Raw genomic sequence first — 21,253 nt, forward strand, 5'->3', positions numbered from 1 at the left:
AAAACACTGGGGGCAGAACAGTGTCCTGGTGTTTAACATGTCTGCTTTGTAATTCTGAGTTTCAGGGTCTAACTGTTGGCTCCAGCTTTTGTGTGTGGAGTCTGTATGTTCTTTCCATCTTTGTAGAGGTGTTCTCCGGGTACTTTGGCTCCTTCCTACGATCCAAAAATATCTATGTTCAGTTCATTGAATACTAAATTGCCCGTATCTCTGTAGGTGCATTTGAATACTTATGTGCCCTGTCACTGACTGGCAACCAGTGCAGTGTGTACCCTACCTCTCACCCAAAGTAATCTGGGATGGCCTCCAGCTCACCCAATGAAGACAAGTGGTCTAGAAAGTGGATGGATGGGCAAAATACTAGTGTTAATGGTGCACTGAGCTGCTTAGTGTACACACCTAGAAGGTGGTGGTTCCTGACAGCCCAGCAGTACGCATAGAAGCATTCCTCCAGGGCCCGTGGAAAGGGGGCCTCGGGGGCCAGGGAGTAGTCCACCGACAGAATGGGGACACCCAGGTCCTGGGACCAGCTCTTCAGATAGGGCTGCACAAGAAGATGGGGCAAATGGAAGGAGAGACCAAAGGGAATGTTTAAAATGCTGTTTAAGCAATGAGAAACAACAGCTCCTAAGATAAAGCAGAAAGGAAGAGAAGGGAGATGAGGTCGCGGTGAAAAAGTGAACATAAAACTTATGAAAATGATTGGTCCCTGCAATGTAGTCTATCAGCTATCAAGTTTTATTGTATAGACAGAGACGAGCTGGACCTTGCGGTCACCTCCATTTTCTGTGTGTGCATCACTAACAAAAGACGTCCTTATTTGATGAAAACACAAAAAAAAAAAGACAAGAAGGGGGTGCTGGCAGATTATGTAGGACCTCAAAGGTTGCCATAAGTATTTTTTCATGTCAAGGGAAAAGAGTTATCACTTAGTGGCGAGTCAGCAGCTCCACAATTCAGCTATGACTTAGAGAGTGCTGCTGTCAAAATAATTAATCACAGTACAGTCAACTGAGTCTGTGCAGTCAGTAGAGGAAAGCATGAACAATACAATAATGACATCCAATACAAAAATTCAGATTTTACAAATAATCCTCAATTTTGACACAGGCATGCACTACCTGTATATCGTCGCTATCCAACAGAAAGTATGTAAATTACTTATCATTTTGTCAATAGGTTATGGATTTTTTTTCCAGATAAGTTATTAATTTTTTTTGCTGGAATGTTACTAATATGTATATATCTTTGTATTTATGATGCAGGGTAGTTCCTAAACCACTAAAAAGTATAAGCACAATAATAAACAAAGTATAGTATTTAAAAAATATAGGTGTCACTTCTGTGACACTGTCGATCAAATTGGTTCATTCCTACCTTTAAAAAGGCACAGCCCTTCTATTGAATCTCATGAGATGGTGGCAGGGTTCTGAAGTGTTCAGTTGATGTGTGGGAACAGTGATTGCTCAAGTGACTGTCAGAGATTATGAGTTCCTCTGGCAGTCAAGAACATCCCACTAGCTCGAAGTGAGCAAAACAAATGGCCCAATAGTCAAGAGATAAAGGGCATGTGTGTGCGTGTGTGTGTGTGTCTGTGTGTGTGTGCATTCGTGTGGCTGGTTAATTTTACATGACTCCAGAAACCCTTCTGGTGCACACACTTCCTGTCAACCAAGAACAACACACATCTGCTCTTCAACGCTGCACAATGGTGGAGCAGAGGGATTGCAAAAGTGAGCACAAGTCATTAATTTTCAATGCCAGTCAGCATCATGTAGTAAGCCTCACCAGAGCATCTGGTGTATCTTGACTGGCGCAGGTGTCACAAATGCAACCCAGGCAACTTTATGTGGGAAAGAGATATGACCTGGCAACCTGTCGAAATTTAGTCACCTCAGAGAGCACAAGCATGAGATCAAGGTATCGAGTCTCTTGCTGTTTATTATACTTTGAGGAAACGTTAAGGATACAAATAACATTGCTGATAGATTTAATTGGATAGTTTATACATGGACAATAGTAGCGCTGCATGATTATTGCAAAAATAATCACTATTATTTTGACAAATATTGTAATCATGATTACCACACACAATCATTTCTTGTTTGGAAAAAAGGTTGGTTTTTTTTCAATCTCTTGTAATGTAACAAACAATATGTAACAGTTTTCAGTGCAAAAATAAATCTTTAAATGAGATTAAATGCTAGACAATAACAAATTCTACTTTACCATAGGCTAACTGAAAAAAGTGCTATTACAAAGTGTGATGGGGCACTGGCAGTGGCACTGACATTAAGCCATGTGATTACCCCTTAGTGGCTGGTTGACCAGGTTGCGAGCACCTCTGCATATGAAGCACTTTATCCATATGCAGCGGTGCCTACATTTTAAAATGTAAAAATAAATAAATAAAAACAAAAATCACTGATGATCAGGGACATTTAATTGCGATCAAGATTCAAATTCCATTAATTGTGTAAGCCCTACACAATAGTTTAGATTTCTATTTTGTGAACATACTGGTATATTTATCTTCTCTTGCATGCTTCATATAGCTCCTATTCCGATATCCAATATCGGTACTGAAATAATGGAAAAATTTGCCTGTGGGTCCAATAAAGGTTATCCTACTTTTCAAATACTGACTAATAATAATATACTTATAACCTGACCCCATTCTCAGATGACATCTCAGATGAGATCTGCAGTGAAATAACTCATCTTTGCCTTTGTGCATAGGTTTTGTTGGAGGGGAGAGGGGGGTGAATAAATAATTGTACCTCATGGGATTTGGAGGTCTGTGCCACAAAGCCTCCGCCGTGAAAGTGGATGAGTAGGTAGGGGGATGAGGGCAGCCGCTTGGTCTTCATCCCCAGCGAGAGGGAGATGGCGCCTGCATCAGAGCGAGTGAGCGATAGCAGTGTCTCGCTATCCTGCAGAGAGAAAGAGAGAACAGAAGAAATGAACATTCCTTTAAGAGTAAGTTTAAAGGATCACGTTAGGACAAGTTGTAAACACAGCTTGTTTTACTGTGAGTGTTATGGCCCCACAGAGAGCGGGATTAGCTGCTGTGCACCTGCAAGAACATGCACTCATTCTGCAACACAAACAAGGAAGGCTTTTTTTTGCCGGTGATGCAGTCTTGTAATTTTGTGACACTGTAAAAACGCCGCGGTGTTTTAGTTTTTGCGAGATCAATGACTTTGAGGCGTTTGCTAAATTGCTTGTCTGGTTATGTGCCAGGCTCCAAACAAGGAGGATGAGCGAGATAAGGGGGAGTGAGCAAGCCAGTGAAAACGAGAGTGAGAGAGCGAAAGCGAGAGAGAGCTGAAAAAGTGGTAGTGACGACGATGAAAGAGAAGGGGATTATGTGTGGAGGCAACTGGGAGAAGCTGTCAACGAAATTCCAACTCTAACAAACATGTTTTCTGAATTTATCATCACTTGAATATACAAGATTTGCAGAGAAAATCCTGTGAATGAAACAGTGTTAAACTAGGTCAAACAACTATTAAGACTGACTTTACAATGCAGCGCCAAGTGCCCAATTCTGATGTTAATGCTTATATCCAATTTTTTTGACCGTTAAGTGGTACCTTTGATTAAGAGTTGAATATGTTCGGTGACCAAGGATGTAAATAAATTTACTCAAATATAAAAAAAAATATAACTCATTGAAATAAATTTAAATGCCATTCAGCTGTTCCCATCACCTAAAAACATTTTGTTCTGTGTTCTGAATAAACACAAATAGCATTCAATTATATAAACATTTAATCAAAATAAAAAAGAAAATGAAGAATTAAACTGGTTTTGTAAAGTGTAATTACTACATATACTGTCATATTTATGTGTTGCATATATGACTTTAAAGGATATGATCTCGTGAGCGATAGGAGCTGGACTAGTTGATAATGTAAGCACACATGTGAGCCTCTGGGGGTGAGATGTGGCCTGTCAACATCCTCTTCAATAAACACCAAAAAGTGCATCCGTGACTGTGACTGTCCTTACCCACTTTCAAAGGCATTACAGAACTTTCAAGGTGCCATATTTCACCAAATCAACTTTTTCTAGTATTTGGAATGAAATACTGGCTCCATGGTGCATCAGTAAATATGAGAAATGTGAATTAAAATCGTTCACGCATTTCCTACATTCCATACATTTCAATGCAGTTTGTCATTTTATCATCCACCATTTTGTGTTTTTACTCTGTTTTTATTAGATTGTACAGAACTTAAGAGACCCTTGTATTTTTTAAATTGTGCTATATAGATGAAGTGGATTGTATTGGCGTGAGGCGTGAAATGAGCTCCCTTGAATTAACACCTAAAAATTGGAGTAAATGCAAAAGGTATGGAAGTAAATTAGTGCCACCAGGATTTCAATTTGAAATGTCACAGAAAAGAGGATTTGAATTTGAAATGTAACACGATCACATTTTCAATAGTTGCTACAATTCGCCTTCTGAAATTACAGTTACGCTTCATTAGTATGTGACGTCACGTGACTGAGAAAGCGTAAGTGCGATTGGCTGGGTGTTTGGTTCTGACCTGAAGTAACCCTGCTTGGTGGCACAGACAGTCAATTTCAGACATCGAATTGTAGCCAGTTGAATTTCAGACAGCGAATTGCAGCAACTATTGAAAATGTGATCACTTTACATTTCAAATTCAAATCCTGTTTTCTGTGGCATTTCAAACTCAAATCCTAGTGCCACTAATTTACTTCCATAAAAAGGACTAATTTCCAATCTGAAGAGAACTGATTCCTTGTATTTCTGTTTCTATTTCCGCTGCTATGCAATTTGCAGTTGTGCTACTCGGGAGAAAACAAACTGAATTGTGTCTCTTGAAGCATGCAGAGTAAAAACTGCCTGAGTGAAGTCAAATGACATTATAGTCTCGGTTATCCGCGAATGACATGACAGGTACCTGTCCTTCCCGCAGGTCATACGAGATGAGCCTCATCTGAACTGGAGCGGCACCGATGTGCGCCGATGGCGGTGGTATGGTCACTGAGGCTTGGTGATTGGCTGCCAGCGGGAGTTCGAAGGGAACGGGAGGCACGGAAAGCGCTCGGTTCACTTTGACTGGTGCGGACGTCATACTGGCCAGACTCTGTGGGTCGGAGGGGAGAACAATGAGAACAAATTGAGAAAAAGGGATTGGAAGTAACAAGGAGAGTTCACTACAGAGAAAGAGAAACTACAGTCCATGAATAAATCATGAAGACTGCTGAAAGAATTGAATTTGAGTCCATTATTACTGTCTGCGCAAAAGCACAACAATAGAGGGTTACTTTCACCAGCAGGGTGAGGTGGTGGAAGAGTAGTTCTTCATTTACAACTGAATTCCATTCCTACTGCAGTGATGTAACGGCAATTTTTACATAAATGGGGATTCCCCCAGAGTTTATCACAAATGCATTAGCAAAGTCATATTCACAGTCAATTGTAGATTAAACCTCTAGGCCATAAATTTGGCACAATCCAGTAAAAAACACATTTGTGCATTTGTTCAGTGCAAACTGAGTGTGCCTTCAAGTGTCACTTGACCCTGTATTCTTACGCCACCACACAAACTACTAAAACATGGTCAACGCAGATATGCGTGTTTCTAAATACATTAAATGTTTCAAGATAAGGGATGACAAAACATGGAATGACACAATATAGTGTTGAATTTTTGAGAATACTGCATCTTTTTCAATGCTTGAATTTTCCTGATCTGTGGGTGGGGCTAAAACATTGCCCCGCAATGTCATGGGGCTGGGGCGTATACTTTCTAGCGAGAGTTCCCTCCCCATCTACCGTATATACATACAAAGTGCCATCATTTCGTTTGCTTTTGCTGCTCAGCTGTTCTTCAATGATGGGGCCCGTTTACCGCGGTAGCATGCAGTTTCCAAGCTTACAGTGGCTACGCCCCAAAAATGTATCTTTGTTGGATGACATTTTTAAGCTCCCCAAAAACGAGAAAATAAGTGAAATAAAAAAGTGATAGATTGACTTTTTAAAGACACACGAGAACGTTAACCTGAACATCAGCACAACTACACGACTCTGCAGTGCATATTTAATGATGGATAGAAACAATAAGGCTTTGTGGGTTACTTGATACGAGTGAATGGGGCAGTGCCAACTGTCTACCTGGGCTTCCTACTACCATCCCAATGTCATCAGTTGCCGTGTTCAGCATTATTTGACCAAGAATGATGCTAAGTTGACTTCAGTGTGTATTTTTATGATTTTAGGCCATAATAACCTTTCCATTTTGAAGTTGAGCCTCTTAATGTGATTTTACATCGTATAAGGTGTGAATGTCTGATGTCTGATTCCTTTTGGCGCATCCGTTGGACACGTGCAGAGTGTCTGAGAGTTGGCCCTTATCATCCAAATTTTGAAACCTGATTTTTTATACTTAGTGATGTTTTCATTATGTGGTAGGTTTGTTAAAATGACTTCTCTGTGGTGTGTAATTTACATGCCACATTTTGGGCCCTGTTTAAAGCCTCTTTAATTGCGCGTTGTTTGTAACGTCGAAATCTCTTATGAAAGGACCGACGGAAAAAAAGGACCCCCAGCCATACAGTGGTACGAAAACTTACAAATTACCCGACTTAATTGATCAAGTGGCGGCTTACAGCTTGAAAAAGTTGTAATACTGCACACTTCAAGGTCTCAGTATTGGAGAGTGATGGCGTCTATGGGAGGAATTACTCTATTTTGGTAATTTCTAAGCCATGCATCCTCAAACAATATAGCGCTCAACGATCAACCAGCGGTTTACATCATCCATTCACTATTGTGGTACATGATGGTATTAAAAACAGTACTTTTGCCGGTGGAAAGGATGAGTCACAAAAAGTGACGAAGCGCGCAGGCAAAGTGGCAACAGCTTTCAACAACTCCACTCACCGACAGCACTTCGGTCTCTGTGATGTTCCAGAAAGTCTTCCAGAAATGGACGTCAAGGTTCTGTGTGATGCGCTCAAATTCGGCCCCTCTCAGCTCGGGGTCGATGGCATACTTGCCCGACGTAAATAAGGAGCTTGCTGCTACACCTTGGGGAAAGGATGGTGGATATAACATGAGTATTTTTTTCAATTGCGTGGTGGCGTCTATTGTTTGGGAAACTATAGATCTTGTGAAGAAAAGCTAAAAAGTCGACCAGTGTTGCAGTGAGTAAAAATCATTTCATTTGAGGGAACAGATCTCGACACCTCTGGGATTTGTCCAAAACATTGAAAAGACAATACTATACTCACTCACAGCACTACAACCTTGTCATCATATAAATGTTTTATGTCTACACTCCTCATGCAACTTTGAGACCAAAGCATTTTCTACATATGGCACTTAGATGCAGAGCCTTGCCTCTGGTGTTTTTGCCTCCAGATGTCTCTGAGGGAGGATGGCCAATACTAATGAAGGAAAAAATCTACACAGACACAGGATACTTTGCAGGTAGCCTACTCTGTTGAGGAGTACAAAAGCTTTTAGACTAAAGATTTAGAATCTCTGTCAGGATCAGAAAAAAAGGGTCAACTTTGCCCAGTTCACTCACCATATGGTGCAATAGTTCCTGCATCCACTGTGGTGCAGCAGAGAGTACAAGAATGAGTGAGTTGAATCACAGAGGAATTTTCATACACCTCCAAACAACATACACAATTTGGAGTTCAAACCATTTCATTATTTTTTTGGGGAGGGGGATACTTTTGTGATCACATAAATATCACTGGTACTCTTACCAGTGATGACATAAGAGAATCACTACCTTGCCCCACTTTGCCACCCCATCTTTAAACCAAGCATCTATTTTCTACAGAGCTTATCCTCATTTAAGATGTGGGTGAGCTTGAGCCTATCTCAACTTAGTTTGGGGCTAGAGGTGGAATATTTTGGTGGTCGCCAACCAATTGGAAGGCAGAGATAGACATACATTCTTTCACACTCACACAAGTTTAGAGTCTCCAAAAAAAGAAGCATTGGGGTTTTTGTAATGTAAGCCTGAATGAAACCCAAACAAGGACAAGGAAAACATGTAAACTCCACAAAGGTAGGTCTAAGCCTAGAGTCAAAAGCAGCACCTCAGAACTGTAAGGGAGGTGTGCTTTACAACTGGCAAACAACTGTGATGCTTTCCTCAGCACAAACTGTGCAAGATAAATAATTTGACTTCTGTTTTATTATACAATGCCCAACTTCTGTTTATACTATGTTAATTTAAACTACTTTTACAATGTATATAGGTTTATGGTGAGTTTGAAATGAACACAGAGGGTTCTCGGTTTAGGCATCACGGGGGAAGAGCTGTAGAGCAATGGCCTCACAGTTCTGAGGACCAGGGTTCAAATCCCGGCCCTGCCTGTGTGGAGTTTGCATGTTCTCCCTGTGCCTGCGTGGGTTTTCTCCGGGCACTGAGGTTTCCTCCCACATTCCATAAACATGCATGTGACTGTTGTCTGTCTCCATGTGCCATGACAGCTGGGATAGACTGCAGCTCTCCCGCAACCCTCGTGAGGATAAGCGGCTCAAAAGATGGATGGATGGTTCTCAATTTATGACAAGAGTTCTGCTCTTATTCCAACGATGTAACCCAAATTAACAGATAAAAAGAGTATTGAAATGGCAAGGTCAATTCCTTTGTTTTTATTGTATACTGAAGACAATTGTGTTTCAGATCAAAAGATGAATAGGAGACAAAACCTCACAATTTCAGCTTTCATATCATAGGATTTGCATCTCAATGTGTTAAACAACTCAGGACAGGGCACCTTTTGTTTGAAACCACTGACTTTTCAAGTGGGCAAAACCATTGGAACAGATAGAATTAACTAATAGGAAGGACATTTCATACTTTGTGGCATAACTCTGACTTGCAATAACTGCATCAAGCCTGCTACCCATTGACTTCAGACTGTAGCATTCTTCATTTTAATTGCTATTTCAGGCCTTTACTACAGCCTCTTTCAGTTTTTGTTTGTTTCTGGGGGGTTCAGCCTTCAGTCTTCGCCATGTAAAATGCATCCTTGATTGGGTTAAGGTCCAGTCATTGAGTAAGACCTTCCACTTTTTCCCCCTTATGAAGCCCTGTGTTGTGTTTTGGCTCATTGTTTTGTTGCAAGATGATGCTTCTACTAATTAGTTTTGATTCATTTTTCTTTAAACTGCCAGACAAAATGGTTTTGTAGACAGACTGCAATGAGTCGCAGACTTGATACAGTTATTTCTAGTAAGGATTATGCCACCAAATATTAAATGTTATGCACTTTAAGTTAGTTTATTAATGTCTGTACCAATTATTATGCTCACTTGAAAAACAGGTGGCTTCAGACAAAAGGTGCTCTGTCCTGTGTTGTTTTAACGCATCTAGATGTAAATACCATGAAATGAAAACTGGGATTATGAAGTTTTGTCTTATATTCAACTTTTGAGTTGAAACCCAAATGTCTTCAGTAGACAACAAAAATAACTGACCTTGCCATTTCAATAATTTTCCAGGAGACTGTAAGACGTACCTACAATAAATGATCCTCAAGTCAAAACAAATAAATGGCATAAATCTAAAACAATGGAAACTATGGCAGTAACTGAGCGTGCCTTCCTGTGCCACATGATTTTGAATTCCCATCCTGTAGTTCTAAGATGCACTGGACTGTGATATACTAAGCAGACCCCCAAACTTTTCAACTGGTTGGAATTTTGTCTCTGTGATAGCAGTTACAGTATAGACATACCCATTTCTAAGGGAACTGAATTTAAATTTAGTCAGTACAAAGTGCTGTCTGCCTTGCGTTCCCCAGCAACATTTATCGATGGCTCGTCTGGTGTTGACAACAAGATTGAAAAATATTCTAAAACATGAAGCTAACCGCTGATTCCCACTGAGATTCCAAAAGGATAGAAGAGCATGCATAAAATACAGAGCATAAAAAGATGAGGGAAAGGGTTTGGAGGGTCAAGGAGCAGCGGGGAGGCAGTGAAGTGAGATGAAACCGACTCGTGAATGACAAATACGACGATGCTAACCTATTCCAGACTGATGTCGCCTGTAGTTATCTCCAAAGGCCACAAGGCCGATGGCGATGGTCTGCAGAGAGGGCCGGATGGCAGGAGTGAACTGGGGGTGGGCGAAAGAACAGAAATCATGATCTGCAATTGTAATACATACGTTTTTTTTCCATTTAAAAGCAAGAACCAGACTACAACTTATGCTTGAAAAATACAGTGCTCCCACGCAATATCACAGGTCATTCAGGTTCATGCCTTACTTATTTTACGAAGTTTTAACATGATTTACAAACCACAAGCAAACAAACATACTTCTATGTCAGCCAAACCACTTTCTTTATACAGTGGTGCTTTGAGAACGAAGTGACTGAGCTTACAAGATTTTCAAGATACAAGCAGTCAATCAAAAGTTTTTTTTTATAATTTGACTTCCAAGCGCAAACTTGAGATACAACAAGCGCAGTAAACTCAATCTTTTGAACTATGGCCATATTTTTGTTTACATGTTACATATTTTTGACTAAGAAGTTAAAATAAACAGAGCTTTGAACAATGTTTACTGTTCAATTTACAGTAAGCAAAGTTTGTAACATTTGATTAATCAATGTTTAACATCTTTGCATAAGAATCTGACCTGAACACCTGTTAGCGATGCAAAATTGTCCTAAATCAATTGAAAAAAAACAAAGGTGAAAAAAAAATGTAAAAATTTCATAAACCGGTATAGAGATAGATTCTTCACTCTCTATGAAAATGTTCTGATAATACATCATTTTAATTGAAGTAATAAGTATAAGTACTATTCTCCGCGTGTGCCTATGTTATGCTGCCTCACAAAGCAGGAGTAACATAATGAATTGGATTGCAGCATTAATTCATTATGCTCAAGCTGTTTAATTCTTTACATTTTATTTAATTGTTTGTGATGCTATATTCTAAATATGTATGTGCTACAATTTAAGTACAATATTATAATATATAATACAACAAACTACAAGACATAAAATGATATAATTAATGGGAGGCTTCATTCATTTCAAAAAAGAATATTGAGTTGAGAAACGAGTCTTTCGAGTTAAGAGTCTGTTCAAGGAAAGAATTGAACTTATAGGAGCCACGAGGCTTGCTGTGGGTGGAATGAAGTGTCAGCTACAAGTAGAGATATGCAGCAATCAATTAGTGATACAAGTTGTTTCTCTAATGTCTGATTACAAAACGGGTTAAACTCATGAGTCAAGACACTGCCATATCATGATGGGCATAATAATCAAATTATTTTCCACGAGACAGCAGAGGGTATAATTAACCAGTATGTTCACTTTTTTTGTGCTTTTTTTTGGGATGTGCCATAAGATTTCTTCTAATGTACATTTCAAAATGAGTAAAATATGTCTTGGCTCAAGAATGTTTTGTCAACACTGCACTAGAAAACTTGGAAGTCAGATCTTTAGTACTTCAGATGAGAAAAATTTAATTGGAATTCCAGGCAAGTAGTGGAGGGACTATAATAAGCATCAATAGGTCATAATCTAATGACACACTATAATTTAGTCAAACATGAAATTTTGTTGATCGTATTTCCTAACCCAACATACAGCTTATTTTTTCCATGATCCCACCTGAAAGCCCAGGCAGCGGCCGTAGAAGCAGCCCTTGTGCATAGAACTGTATTCCCGCACAAAGCTCTCGCTGAGACCGGTTTCATCGTGGAAAAAGAGGTCACCGTGGTTGTTGTCGTGCAGCATGCGTTGCGCCAGGTAGAGCAGTGCCCGCAGCTGGCACAGGGCATTGCAGTAAGCCTCTATCTCACCGGCATTGTGGGACACACGGAAGAAGATGCTGCGGCGGTTGGCAGTGATGTAGCGGCCCTTGTGGATAATATGGAGGAGGCAGCAACGCACCACCTGCAACAAGCAAGGCTGATGTTGGAGCGGCTATTGAAAATATGCTACGAATTCTGCTACAAAAGTCAAACGAATTCAAACCATCATCACATCTCAGAAATTCAGCATTTCAAGGTTGAAGGGTGTTTTGAATTTTTTTCAATTTTTGGTAGCCTCTTTGCCATGCATAACACAAATGGTTCATCAGGTTCACCCTATTTTTTTTTTTATTTAATTCATTCCACGGTGCTTTACCCTCACTAGGGTCGCGGGTGTGATGGAACCTATCCCAGCTCACTAGAGGTGAGAAGCAGGGTATATCCTGAACTGGTCTGCCAATCAGAGAGCAAATATAATCAACTATTTGCACTCACTTTGACAAATTGGCAGTTGAAGATTTAGCACGATACCATAGAACTTGTGCTGCATGAAAGCAAACGTGAAAAGCTTGATATTTCTAGCAGTCGATTATTGCCCATATTAGTTGGGACATTTGTGGGAGTGTGAGGATTCATTTTGGTAAACAAAGAAAGGCATTAATTTGCTGCCCAGCTCAGATCTGCTCAGACACTTGTGGTGGGGCTGAAGCTTTCGAAGGTCAGCGTGTTTCATCAATAACTGGGATAAAATACAATATGTATAGGGGGTTAGAGATGGACTGTATTGCTGGAGCAAGAGTTTCTGTAACTTGATTAGCAACACAAAATAAATGTGGAAAACAATCGAGCTGACCTTGAAATAATGTGTCACCCCAATGAGGGGCGGGAGAGCAATTTTTTACTGTGGACTGAACAAAGGACAAGGTTTCCCAAACTGAAGTGTCTGTTAGACTAAAACTGTAATCCAACCAAAATCAATGTGTCATGATGATTGTATGCATATAACGATTTCATTTGCTTATTTTACAATTAGTATCCTGTTTATTGTTCTTTCTGTCCTCTCATCTTTGGCACTTCCCTTTAAAACCTAATTTGTCCAGTTGAAATTTCTATTAAATAGCCATCATCTTCTATTATAATCTTGGGTCTGAATGATTACAAGCCTTGACATCTGAGGCATTGAAGTCCCTTGAACGCATTGTGCTGGACCACCTCAAGAGCGTCACAGGTTCCTTTGCCTACAGTGCAAACACCTCTGTGGATGATGCAGTCAACATGAACGGATAAGCGGCTAAGAAGATGGATGGATGGATGGATAGTAAACTCCCAATTTCATTGATCATACATAATACCTCACAAATATCATTAATTGAGTATTATCATCCAGAGCTAAGGAAATGCATTTTTAAACTCCATCACCGTTTTTGGACCATCATCCACTATTTCAGTGCATTTAGTTGCTCAGAAGGCATTGGCCTCTTTTTGTTTGCCATAAAACATTGTGTCCATCACTTCAGTTATGCATTCATTACATTTTTCAACGTCTGACTAATAATGGCTTTGTCTGCTTTACCAAAAGCCATAACACTTGGGGAGCACTCTTCAAATTTGTGTGCTCAGTTGCACATTGGCAGCCATAAACTCAGTGACCCAGCAAGAGGCTGTCAGCATATTGTTGGCATGGTCCTGCTTTGCACCTGCTGCCCCGACCAGATACACAGAGCAAAGGAAAGCATTTTTTCAATTCAGGCATGCCTCCCATAAACACTGTGCTGTGCAAAGTTAAGCATGCCTAAGGCCCATGTGGGTCCTCTGAGAACATCTTATCTAATCTCAGAAAGGGCCACAAAAGTTCACACAGTGGACAGTGGGACTAATGGCCAGCAACTGAGGGCCAATACAGTAGTTAACCTTTTTTAGTGTGTGGATTAGAAAGTCAATAAAAAGTGTGAACTATAACGGGGATTTCCCCAAAATGTGATGAGACCTCCATCAGGTGCATAAGATTTAAAGGGTTGTCATTTGAATAACTGCACATTTCACATTGGCGGTTTGTTTGGAGGGTATGTGAAGTAGACAGTGGATGCACCAATGCAACTTCATTTGCACATTGAAGAGGGTGCATAGTTAGTCAATTTGGGAAAAAATATTACTTTATTTTTAGAATATAAAAATGTTAAACTTTATTTTAGAGGGTCTATAGGGTAGATTGCAGGGGTGCGTCTACCTTGACAAGCGAGCGATAGCCATTGGCCGGTATGTGAGGGTCAAAGTCAAAATGGTGGTAGACCGCGGCGAAGCCGGAGATGACGGGTTCTAGACTGCGGGCGTGCTCCTGGATTAGCTTCAAGGTGTCCACCAGTCGTTGGGCTGCGTCACTCTGTGGTCCTTTGGACCCTCCTGAGAAGAAGGTGGCATTCTCTTCGCAGACATTGTAGAGAGCCACAAAAACCGCTTTGGTGTCCATCACTACGAGATAAAAAGAGACCCAGTCAAATTATTACTGAGACGCATTTTGCTGTAGCGGACATTTTTATGCATGTGTGCATGAAAAACACAAACCGGAGGCCGGAAACCCGGCTAAAATCCAACTAAAGCAGCCAAAAATCCACTGAAAGCCCAACAGCAGTTCAATGGATGAATGCAGAGTTCAAAGGCTTTTTTTTTTTTTTTTTGACAGACAGACAATAACATCAAAACAAACACTAATAAGGGTCCCGCAGGGATGCCCATGAGGGGCTGACACAAACAGCTGGGAGTGCTTCTGGTAATGTATTCGATAAGGAAGGCCACTGAACTCATTCTCGGATTGGTTTCAACAGCACTCTACCCTTCGTTTGCCATTGATACAGACATTCATCAATTATCTGAGCCGTTTATCCTCACAAGAGTCATGGGAGTGCTCAAGCATATCCCAGCTGTCTTCGGGCAGGCAATTTGAGAAAAATATTTGTGGTCAATTGATAAAATTGTACTTGCATAATTCAAGCACGGGTTACAATTTGATCAAATATGCTTTGTGATCATTAAATTCCTGATCAGCAAACCTATTTTTCTGCCTTGTGCCATGTTGGGACACTCACTCAAATTCTGCTGGTCCAATCAGTATTAGTAACATATTGATATATATATATATTTTATATTCATTTATATAAATATATATTTTTTTGTAGACCACATGATTCATCACTTTGCTCCCTTTGCACAATTGACATTGTTAACACACATAGATTTTCTATGTTGCCCGTCTTATAAGGAAAAGTTCCTATAAACAGAAATGTCTCTTGTTCTTTGTTCTTGTTGCTATGTGGTTCCTTGTTCTTTGTTGTGAATGTCATACCAGGGCAGCACCAACTGCCGGAGAAAAATTTCTTGTGTGTTTTTACACATTTGGCCATAAAACTGATTCTGAATTCACTCAAGAAATGTCACACTAATTAAAATAATTTTAATCCAAAAATGTTAGAGCCATATCAATATTGATTCACCCTGTATTTATTGTATATCTTCTTATACAGTGCCATAAAAAGAATGGGTCACCTTCTCAAATTAGTTTCTGTTTATATAAATTCCCAACTTTAATGTTTAACATCATCAAACAATTGTAAATATCTCTGGAAATATTTGGGCCCACTCTTGCAAAATCGTTTGAATTCAGAAAAAATTGAGGGTTTTCAAGCATGACTGTCCTCTTTAAGGTCATCTGCAATCAGATTATTCTGGAAGTTGACTAAACCTCTCCATTTTTTTGTTTAAGATAATAAGAAGGTCCTATGAGGCCTCCTTGGATGACTCATCGCTGTTCTCTTGGAGTAAACTTTGTAGGCCAGCCACTCCTGGAAAGGTTCGCCACTGTTCCATGTTTTCTCCATGTGAGGATAATGGCTCTCATTATGGTTCCTTGGTTTTAGTTCAGTTGGGCTATTTTTGCATATTTACAATGGTTCAAGTGATTTTAAACAAAGTTTAACAGTACTATAACAGTTTGAGAAGGGAGAAGGGAGTGATAAGCAGCACTGTACATCACTCCTAAGGAACCTGCCACAAGCCAAACGGTTATCATTAGCCATCAACAGACACTTTTTTTATACATACTGTAGATATGTGGCAATAACATGCTGTAATACTGACATTCTATGCTGAATGATCTAAGTTATTGAGGGCATCTGAGCCCTGGAGGCACTGGCTAAGGGATGATTAGAAAGACTTTGTGGTTATTTGGCCTTGGTGATTGGTCACAATGATGTGGTTAGGTCCGCCTTGCCAATAGTATTCAAGCTACGCTAACTGTAATCAAATAGATTAAGTGCCAAAGAAAGACACATATGCTGGAATTTCTTTTCGTCCCATGACTTCTCACAACTGGGATATTCATATGAAGTCATCTCAATCAGATTTTTGGTTGAAAGATAATTAAAAAAAACAACACATTTGAAATATAGTCAATTAAAATTAATATTAGATGGGGGGTTCACTTTTTAACAGAAATTTTGTTAAGTAACAACATTTTTAACAGTCATACAAGTGTAAATATAACTGAACTAAAGAGGCAGAAACTTAGTTCTCTTTTTCACTGTATATCATTTATTGGTACAACATGATAAAGCCTACTGAATGCAAAGACAAGAAGCCTAAACATAAGATGCGGTCAACCTTCCAAGACATCTTGTTTAAAGGAAGACATTCTAGACACTATTATTTTGTACAGGTGCTTTGTCCTGGTTTCCTGTCATCGGGTTGCGCCAGTTATCTCATTACTGGATATCATTACTGTATTGGTTAAATACTTCTTTACAAAAAGTTAAAAGGTAAAGCTGTGTGCTTAATTTGTAGTACACAGGTCGCTATGTCAAAAGTCAGCAATTTGAATTGCCACTACATGACCAAACGAGGATAGATACAGAAACCTGTCTGATAAAGAGTTTGCAAGGGAGTCTGATGCATTTCTAACAAAACCAATGAGGATTTTTTTTACGAAATGTTGCACACCCAGAGATGCAGCCATCAGGACAAGTTATCTCATTACTAACAAAGTTGCCAGAAAAAGTAGAGCGCTTTCTGACGGAGAGTTTATAAAAGAGGGCTTATTGTAGTCTGTTGCTCTGATATCCCCGGAGAAAAGGGGAGCATTTGAGAACGTGCCATTCTCCCGACCCAATGAGGGTCCTTCGCTTGAAACTTGGAACTTCAGATTGAAGTGTATTATCGATGTGTATCTCTTTTATTATTGATGTGTATCTCTTTATTGACAACAAAAACAGAGTGGCCGTGGTTTGACTATTTTTCTTCGGCGGTGGATGAGAGCTGTGATATATGTGTCACTGCCGAGCTGCTCCTCTTACATGGTATAACAGCAGACGTTTAAATAAATCATGGAGCGGCTAGCAGCCATGGAATAGATGAAAGGGAGAACCACTGGCTTGACTGACTTGTTCACAGAGGTAACTGCATGTTACACTGTTATTTACACTTTTTGGAATACTGTAAGTGTTGCAAAGAAACCAACAGAAAGCAAAGAAAAAAAAATGATCATTTGATGCTCACTGAAATGAGACTTTGAAATTTGATAACATATTCAGTTCTGAATGCTATTTGGGTCGAATTCCGAATTATACCAACTTCGGCTTTAAAAATTTCCCTACAATCTCTGTCGTTATATCTTAATGTGCCAGATAAAATGACAATTCCTTCCAAGCACATTTTTGGTCAAATCTCATGACAGGGGGACAATTTTGAGACTGTGGCTGCACTAAAGATAAGTATGTGACTACAAAGGTTGTGCATAGTTACAAAAATAGGCGGTTGGCCTCAGGGTGACTTGGCTGTACAATCTTAAATATGTTCCACAGTGGAAAAAGTCAAACCCATTTGCCCATAAAGCCAAAATATAAATTACACAGTTTAATAAGCAACAGACTGCATTCAACTCTCCTAACCAGAGTAGGTCAGACAGATGGCTCTTCTGCACAGTCCAGTGAGATACATTACTTTAGTTGCATAAACATCTCTGACTCAGCAAACAAAATAATTCACTGTTTGATTGACACTCTCATAGAGGTAATCATTTCGCAGTTTGGAGTGGGATAGAATTGTGCTGCATGTTGTTAAAGGTCACCAAAGTATTAGAAACAGTTTATACGCTATCTCCCAAAACTATTGGGCCACTTAGACCAATTAATTTATTTTTGCTGTAGATTGGAAACATCTGCGTTTTGACATCAGATACACAATTTAGATCCGCTGCACACCAAGCAACGCAGCCAAATACAAGTGAAGGAGGCAATTAAAAAACAAAAAGTACAAATGGTGACGCTTCTCTGCACACCAAGCAACTGAGTGCTGCAATGGAAGAACTGCAACCATGTATCAGGTTTTGAAGCTCCACATACAATTTACTGTACTCTATTATTGTTCGTTGAACCACAAAAACATGGCCCCATTGTCAAAAAATGTGACAAAAGAAATGTATGGATATTTTTAGCGACTGTTTGCAATGATCTATAGCACTATTCATCGACTCCACCTGTGCATTTCGTGCCTTGTATTCTATCCAAAGCTACATGGAAAACAACAGCTGTTCGTGGCAGAAACATTTTGAGAGCCACAAATACATTAAAATAACCATTACTGATTTTGTTGACAACCACTCGTGAGAATGAATGAAGGTCACCAAGTACAAATCCTACACCAGAAGGTGTAAAGCTCTCAACATGTTAGGATATTTCATAGAATGATGGTGCAAAGATACACCTTTTATAAAATGAGGAAAAAGCTGAAGCTTGGAGAAAGAAAGGATAAGATCATGATCGCTACATAGTCTCATTAGTGAACCAGTGAATGAACTTACTTACTTACTGACTTAATAATTATTCCTTTAGCTGCTTCTATCAATGAACTCATAAGTCAAGAGTAACATTTTGCATGTAAATTTAAAAAATATTCATTCAAACCGATTGGGAGACATGTTCAACCTGCAGCAGACTTAAACCTGATTCAAACGCTGTTGCATAACCTTCAAAGGCCATTCATGCTTGAAAAAAACATCCAGCATATCAGAACTAAAACAATTCTGCAAGGAAAAGTGGGCCAAAATATTCCCTGAGATGTGAAAGACTGACAGCCAGGATTTAGAAAATGCTTGATTGCAGTTGATGCTGCTGAGAGCCCAATCATTATTAGAGTCTGATGGCCTTTATTTTTTTCCCCGTACACACAGGGCCTGGCAACTTTTAAAATTTTTTTCCTGTGAATTCATAAAACCGCCATTTAAAAAAATGCATTTTATGTTTACTTAGGCTACCGTTGTCATTTGATGAGTTCAAAAATGTATGTGGGGAAACAAAAAACTGAATTTGAGCAGCAGGCAAATACTTTTTCATGGCACTGTAAATAACTGGAAATAAAAACTGAACTGTTTATTTCATCTCATATTTTTTGTCAAACATATTTTCAGTTTCGAGTAAAAATAAAGGAATTGGTCACATCCTTGCAATACTTTTAGATTTGCACAAAATCCAGCTCTCGTGTTGGGTCTCATTCAAGTGTACCTCACGTTATGGCCAGAAAGTGCAAGTGCGAAGGAAACATTAATTTATCTATTCGCTGTCAACAGATTCATAATCTGAAGTGAATCATAGTTTCCTTCTTATAAACACATATTTAAGTAGTTAATTGAATGTATTAACGTCGCTAATAGTGGAGCACACAAAACAAGATGATAGAGGCAGAAAACAAAGTGTTTACCAGCATCTGTGTTCAAGCTTCTGTCCTTGTCCTTATCCTCTTGGGAGCGTGAGGAAGAAGAAAGTGAGAATGAGCAAGAAGGAAGGAAAGAGGGAAAGAAGGGGTGGCCCAGAGGAAAGAAGAGACAGCTTTCCGGTTTTACTCCCAGACTTGTTTGCTTCCTTGAGTTGAAAACTTGTCAGAAGCGAGATAAGATCTGCTTTATTCTCTACTCTGTTTTTCAGGGCATTGCCACAGACAACTGCGGCCCCCTCTTAAGTGCCTCAGTGTGACAGCTCTTTTCGCCATTGGCTGTTTAAGTGTGCGACTCCCTTCAACATTGAACAGAATTGGCAGGCAACGATGGTCGCGGGGGAGTTAGAGAAGAAGGGATGATGAAAAAAAACATTCAGTTTGTTTTTGCTCATATTATGCCCTCTGTTCTCACTTCTGGAAACACTAGCCACCAACAAGCATTTACCACTATGACATAATTCACACTCATTTTATGCTCGCATTTATCAGTGCTAAAAAAAGGAGCATGCGTTAAATATAAAAATCAACAATTCTGTATGTGAATATTTACAACATTTGACAATGAGACAGAGTAAAATGAGAGCAACTATTATGACGATATGAGAGTAAAATAATACAACATAAGCAGGTATGAACAGCAACTGTATGTAACTCATTCCATGCAGTGCATAGCGAAACACCCCAGTTCAATTGCCTGTTCTTTCCCCTTTTCTTTACTGCTTATTGTCAAAAGTGTCGCAGATGAACTTGAGCCTATCCTTGCTGAGTTTGGGATGGACACCAGTCAATCAATTAGCATATACTGACAAACAACCTTTCACACCCAAAGACAATTTAAAGCATACAGCATTCATAAGAAAAGAACATGAAACATAAAATTTAAGTTTTAAGCATGTAGGAGGAGCCGCAGTACCCGGAGCAGACTGATTCAAACACAAGGAGAACATTCAAACCCTTCACAGGAACGCCAAAATCCAATTTCAAATTCCAACCCCAGTAATCGCAAGGTGGATGTGCTAACCACTCAAGCACCATTACACTGGAATAAAAAACCGAACAAGATAAATTACTTTAAAACTTATCCCAGCAATACTGTGACCTATGTCAATTGAAAAACATTATAAAGATGGAAGTGACACTTAAATGAAATAATGTAGTTGGACAAGTACGCACAACCTCTTATAACTGCGAATGTGGCCGTGTTGAGAATTAACGAACCACATTCAAACTCATGTCCAACACCTCCCACTTCACACGAACACTTTTTTTCAGAGTACAATTTCATACGTTCACATTTGAGTATTCACCGATACTAAGTCCTGTACCAATATCTGATAAATCCATTAGACCTTGCAGTGGTGATGAAAATGTTTTTTCTTAAATTAAATCCTGGTGAAAAAAATGGAAGGCCTCAGTTTCATTCATTAGTTCTTATACACACACAATTATGAAATTATAATAATTATAACATTGTAAAATGACAACATCACTAATCTTGACTGTTGTCCATCTATTTTCTGAGCTGCTTATCCTCATGAGGGTCGCGGGGAGTGCTGGAGCCTATCCCAGCTGTCATCGGGCAGGAAGCAGGGTACACCTTGAAAAGGTTGCCAGCCAATCTCAGGGCACATGGAGACAGACAACAGACCCACACACAATCACACCAAATGGCAAGTCACCAATTAATGCATGTTTTTGGGATGTGGGAGGCA

At 39.5% G+C, this 21,253-nt stretch overlaps 1 protein-coding gene across 2 annotated transcripts in view; it reads right to left on the bottom strand.

Moving 5' to 3' along the window:
- lipeb (lipase, hormone-sensitive b) overlaps positions 1–21,253 on the bottom strand; it is a 40,265-nt gene that overhangs the window by 13,088 nt on the left and 5,924 nt on the right. The window contains exons 1-8 of one of the 2 annotated variants that reach the window (XM_061819284.1): positions 19,527–19,700; positions 14,011–14,252; positions 11,641–11,925; positions 10,040–10,130; positions 6,923–7,068; positions 4,938–5,123; positions 2,781–2,933; positions 400–544 (exon numbers count right to left, since the gene is read on the bottom strand). In XM_061819284.1, the coding sequence (XP_061675268.1) occupies positions 400–544; positions 2,781–2,933; positions 4,938–5,123; positions 6,923–7,068; positions 10,040–10,130; positions 11,641–11,925; positions 14,011–14,250 (1,246 nt within the window). In that variant the 5' untranslated portion in view covers positions 14,251–14,252; positions 19,527–19,700. Of the gene's footprint in view, positions 1–399; positions 545–2,780; positions 2,934–4,937; positions 5,124–6,922; positions 7,069–10,039; positions 10,131–11,640; positions 11,926–14,010; positions 14,253–19,526; positions 19,701–21,253 lie in introns of those variants that run through there. The other variant, XM_061819283.1, reaches the window with a different exon arrangement.

The sequence above is a fragment of the Syngnathoides biaculeatus genome, chromosome 5 (assembly GCF_019802595.1).
Source record: "Syngnathoides biaculeatus isolate LvHL_M chromosome 5, ASM1980259v1, whole genome shotgun sequence".
NCBI lineage: Eukaryota > Metazoa > Chordata > Actinopteri > Syngnathiformes > Syngnathidae > Syngnathoides > Syngnathoides biaculeatus.